This window comes from Athene cunicularia (genome assembly GCF_003259725.1).
Source record: "Athene cunicularia isolate RWA chromosome 5 unlocalized genomic scaffold, athCun1 chr5_part1, whole genome shotgun sequence".
Lineage (NCBI taxonomy): Eukaryota > Metazoa > Chordata > Aves > Strigiformes > Strigidae > Athene > Athene cunicularia.
Genome location: NW_020799101.1, coordinates 25791783 through 25797016, shown reverse-complemented (window position 1 = coordinate 25797016; position 5234 = coordinate 25791783). Strand labels below are relative to the sequence as shown.

Sequence of the window (5234 nt, the reverse complement as noted above, 5' to 3'; positions counted from 1 at the left end):
CAATGCAGTCACCCAAGGGGGTCCAGTGGAAGCCAGGCTGGCAGCCCATGATACACCGGTAGGAGCCCAAGCTGTTCTGGCACCGCCACGTGCCACAGATGGCATCTCCATATTCTTTACACTCATCCACATCTGCAGGGAGGAGGGCAAGGGGATGAGGTTGGTCAGATGGGGACCCTGCTTGCTCACTGCAGCACCTGGGTCAAGTTCAGTTGGCCAGAGGCCGTGAGCCATTTCTAGTCCTCCTTACAAGTCACGAGAAATTTTGGGTGCTGGGAGCAGAACTTCCCTCCCCCCCTGCACTGGCTGCATCCATCCCCCCAAATCCCAGGGGACTGATCTCCCCAACAATGAGCTCTCACCCACGCAGTCATCAGTCTCCTGGGAGTGTTTGAACCCATTTTCACACAGACACCTGTAGGAACCTTCTGTGTTCAGGCACTGGCCTTCTGAGCATCGGGACTTGTCTGCACATTCATCCACATCTGCAAAAACAGGCCAAAATCATCAACCTGGATCTCACAGCTGGGGAGGGAGTAGAGGGCAGGACCTGAGGTATGTGCCTGCCATCTTCCAGCTCACCTTGGCAGCTGGGTCCGCCAGCCGCGTTTGAGAAGCCAGGAGCACAAATGCAGAAGTAGGATCCGTGACTGTTGAGACACTCACCATTGGGGCTGCAGGTCTCACTGTTTAGGCACTCGTTCACATCTGCAGAGGGAGCATAGTCAGGGCCACATACCCAGCCCTGAAGGACATCCTTCACCAAAGCCACATGGATTTCCTCTCCCCAGCCTCTTACAGCAGAAAACCCTGCTGGCCCCTGGTTTTCTTGCCATGGAGACAGAGATCTCTCTCCATGGTGATTCTGCATTTGGCTATAATCTTATGGATGTGCCATAAGTGCATCCTCCCTGCCAAGAAAGAAGGGGGATCCATAGGGAGGCTGTATGTCCTAGACCCAGAAGGCTGCAGGGAGAGGGTTTGTACCTTGGCACACGGTGCTGTTGATGAGCTCGAAGCCAACCTGGCAGTGGCGGCCTCTCCACAGTGCAGGCCGGCTCCGGCGTGATGTGTCCCCAGAGGCAGCGTCCCCCCGCGGGCAGAGTTTGGCTGCTGGCTCCGTAAAGCCCCCAAAGCCACTATAGCTTTGCACAAAGGCACGAAGCCACCGTTCATCCTCGGGGGCATTTGCTATTGCAAGTAGCGATGCTCACAGAGATAAATAAACAGCGATAAAACGATAAAGAGCAATAAATAACGCAGCGCTCTCCAGCAGAGCATGTTTGTCCTGGAATTAGCTGTGAGGGTTGTTTTATCCTGAGCAGAACCCAGAGACCCCCAGAGGGATTGCAAGGCAGATTAGGCAAACCAGGGAGCAAACACAGGGCTGCGCTGAAGGGTTTTAGGATTCTCTCTAATCCTGCCTTTTCTGGTTTGCTCTCCTTTATCAGGTGAGGGCTCAGCTCAGAAATCCCTGTAGAGGCTGGTTTTCCTTCAGGTGGGTGTTTATGGCCCTAGCACCATGGATGTGTGCTCAGCCTCCCTCACCCCCCACCCCTGCTCCTTGCTTACCTCTTGCTGGAGCGGGCCCCACGGCACCGGGCAGGCCCGGTAGCCTCCCCTATAGCTGCCTGAGGCATGTTTCCCTCGGTGGTTTCACCTCTGGATCATCTGACATGTGACAGTGGTCTGGCCGGTCGCTCACAGATGGCGCCCACAGTTAAGAAAGCCTTTATCTCTTTCTTCCTCATGTGCTTCTGGGGGAGGAATCCTGTTCCTCACCCCTGGCCAGGCCTGTGGAGTGTCACACAGAGGGACAGTGGAGGAAAACCAGTCATCCCAGCAGGAGGGGGTGATTTAACATCAGGGGATCTTGGGACCCCGTGATAGTTCGCTTTCTCACCACCTCATTCCAAGCGAGGCGATGCTTTTGCAACCACGTGCTTATGCTTAGTTGTCCCACCCTGAGCATGTAAATAAAGACTGGTTTGAGCTGTTTACTTTTCCTTGCTCTTGGGTTAACTCTAACAATGTTAGGATAAAGCCAGGAAAGTATCACAGGCAGCATCCCAGGGGGGTGATATTAATGCAGGTACCTGCAATGGTTGATGAATCCTCATCAGGCATACTGGGAATATTTAATGTTTAAAAAAAACATTGGGGTGTTTCTCCAGTTATTATCAATGTGGCATCCTAAAAGCAGATGACTTTGAAGGAGCAAATCAAGAATTCCTGGGACAAAAGGCAGGGGATCATGGCTGCTTTCCATATCGCACTGGCTTTCCTTATTTCTCCTGCAGGGTGTATTAGACTGATCCCACTGCATTTCCCCCTGTTGTGACAGCATTCACTGTGAACACCTTTTGGAGAGTGGATATAGCCCCCCCAAATCAGACATTCTTACTAATTGCCTTCATTTTTACCAGTGTTAAGTGTCAAAAGTGTGACAAGTACCTCCAAGGCACTTTGGGATGTTGCTCAGATGGTTACCACAGTCTGAAAGAATGAGAAAGAGGCCATCTGGCCTCACTCAGAGTTAATTTAATCTAATTAATAATCCACTAGTCTGAGGAGTGACTCAGGTACTGGGGGCAAATTTTTGAGGGGCTAGGAGAGGTGGGTGTAACTAAGAACAGTTACTTCTTTGCACCTCTTTCTTAGCAATATGGGCTGGTTTTTTTTCTTCCTGCTAGCTATGTGGTATGCAAGTGGTTTTCTCTCACTTGGAATTACAGTCTAGGTTTTCTTCTTCCAAGGCTGTGATTTTGTTGCTCATCTTGTTCTCAATAGCTTGATGTAATCTGTGTTTTGGTTTTGCCCTATTCTGGTCTCTGGTATCTGGGTTTGAGGAGTTCCTCTAGCTCTCTAAGCACACTGTGTTATAGAGATTTGTCTGTGAGTTCAATTATCTAGATATTTTGCTCTGTTCCTTGCAATGTGTATGCTTAAATCATCTTGTATCTGTTTTGGTGGAAAACTGAGCTTGTTCCAGTTCTTCAGAAACTGGTGATAATAAAACCTCTGGTGTGGTATTGAACATGAGAGTAGCTTGTGATGCATTTCAATGTGAATTCTGATCTGTAGCAAAAAGAGTATGTTCTGGCTGAAAGAATAGTAAAAATGATTAGTCTCTGTATGTGGATTTTCTTGAGAACCTGACTTCTGTATTTACTGCTGCTGTAGTGCCTGCAGGTGGATATGTTTACTGAGCTGCAAGTGCAGTGCTGTTGTTAGAGAGATTTAGATTCATGAGCTAGCTCATAAAGTGGAACCTCAGACTTTTTCCTCACGTAATAGAGTTGACTGAATTACAGAAATTAAAAACTTGAGTATCAGTCTTACTGGAAAAAAATTTATCTGTTAGCTTTCTTGGCCCTTTCTTGTGGTGTTTCTGTACCTTAGCACAAGCTTTGTGAGATGTTGGTAATCTGCAAGGACCCCTGTCTGCAAAATAATGAAACCAGCCTAAAGTTGAATTGAGTCTTTCTGAAATACTTTGGTGTAATGTTGGGCTCCAAGGTGACCTGGGAGGCCCACATCTTATATCTAATGTCAAAAAGGGCATGTGCCTAAAAGCGAGGTCTGTTTGGCCTATCATGCTTATGCTGCCATGGGGAATCCACACTTTACTGCTGTTATTGCAAAACTGGCATGATGGCAATGTGTGATACAAGCTAAAAACCTTGGGCAGAAGGTTTTTGCTTGTTTCTTGTGTAAGGGCCTTGGCTGTAGTTTTACAAACTTAAACTTATTAGGCTTTTTATTAATCCAGTTCTGGGGGGGAATACACATGTGTTAATTCTGATCCTAGGTTCAATGATTTTTTAATTCAAAGCCTTTGAAATATGTGTAGACTTCAATGGATGGAGTCACTGCCACTATGTAAAAGCATTTGTGAGCCATTTCACAGGGAGGTATCCCGATTTAATGCATTGTGGAATTTTCTTCCAAGCATGACGCTGCTTATCCTGTGAATGTGTGATGGTAGTTTATGGTGTTGCTCTGACCTGACCGCACTTCTGTTCCCAGCAGTCAGATGGGTGGCTTTGTTTACCATCTGTAGTACTTGAAGGACAGAGAGAAGAAAAGCTTTTCTGAGGGTGCAAGTTCCCATGCACAACGAAAACACCGAGTTGGTTATGAAGTGTGCTGGAGGGGCTTAAATATATGGTTTAATCTCGGCAGGGTCTTTTGGTTTTGTTTTTTTGGTAGGGCTGCTGTAAGCACTCTAATCTGCTTGTTGAGGCCTCTGCAAACTGCATGCTTATTCAGAATCTTAAAAAAAAAAAAAAAAGCCTTGCTCCCCTTTCAGAAGGAAGGGATCCCTCTGCTGAAGAACAAGTCCCACTCAGTCCTGCTAAGGCCTCTGGGGTTGCTGGTGTGTCACCCTTTGTGGGGAGCCTGAGCAGAGCGTGGGGGTTTCACCTCTGAGTCACTTGGCAGGGCAGCTGGAGCTGAGCAGGCAGACACCTCACTGGGACAGAGGTCTGAAGGGGGAAAGCTGCGTCAACTCTGCCGCCTTCCTCCCAAAGCAACACTCACGTGCCTTTCTGTTGCGTGCCTGACATGGCCCCACTAAAGGTAACGCTTGCTACAATGTGAAACGGGAAGAGCTGTAAACTGCAGCTTGGGTCAAACACTTTCTGAAGCACCTTAATCATCCTCTGGTTTGCCTCGGCATTCACAGGACAAAGCTGGGAGTCTCTGGCGTTTCACAGGTTTGTGAAGCAGCACTAACTGTACTGCTCCGTGAAAGGTCGCAATCGTGCCAATTGTGTGGCAAATGTAACTCTCCGCACTCGGGTTGCACAGACAGCTTTCGACATGCCGAACATGAGGTATGGAATAAGTAATGAATAAGTCCACGGGCTGGCCAACTGCACTAACTTCTTGATTTTTATTTCTATTCCCCTTTCAGTAGAGGCAGTGAACGAGCCTCTCAGCCCACTGTCCGTGACCGTGCCCTCCAGCAGCCGCCCTTTAGCGCTGAACGCGCGGGTGCAGCCCAGGAACGCGGGTCTGTCTGCCTGTCCAAGCGCCGCCGCTCCAGCACAGCCCCCGTCCTGCCCGCTCCTGTCCCGGCCGTGAATGCGCTGCCCTCTTCCAGGCTGCAGGCTGGCCCTCGGCCACCGCGGCCGGCAGGGCAGCACGCTGCGGCCTCGCCCGGCTCGGGGAACACCCGGGGTGGTGCCGGCCGCCCGCCCCGGGCAGGGGAGGGGACAGCCCCCGGCCCG

General features: G+C 49.7%; 2 protein-coding genes and 1 long non-coding RNA gene across 3 annotated transcripts in view; 1 reads left to right on the top strand and 2 right to left on the bottom strand.

The window, feature by feature from the left end:
- ISCA2 (iron-sulfur cluster assembly 2) overlaps positions 1–49 on the bottom strand; it is a 2903-nt gene extending 2854 nt beyond the window's left edge. Inside the window, exon 1 of the mRNA XM_026849280.1 lies at positions 13–49. Coding sequence (XP_026705081.1) covers positions 13–49 — 37 coding nt within the window. The remainder of the gene's footprint in view (positions 1–12) is intronic.
- A 58-nt stretch (positions 50–107) lies between these two features.
- On the bottom strand, positions 108–1035 carry LOC113480916. The gene is made up of 4 exons (XR_003398576.1): positions 988–1035; positions 583–708; positions 363–485; positions 108–132 (listed from the first exon to the last, which is right to left on the bottom strand). It is a non-coding gene; the product is annotated as an uncharacterized LOC113480916 (long non-coding RNA).
- Positions 1036–4824: 3789 nt separating this feature from the next.
- Positions 4825–5234, top strand: part of NPC2 (NPC intracellular cholesterol transporter 2) — a 2687-nt gene continuing 2277 nt past the window's right edge. Inside the window, exon 1 of the mRNA XM_026849279.1 lies at positions 4825–4838. Coding sequence (XP_026705080.1) covers positions 4825–4838 — 14 coding nt within the window. The remainder of the gene's footprint in view (positions 4839–5234) is intronic.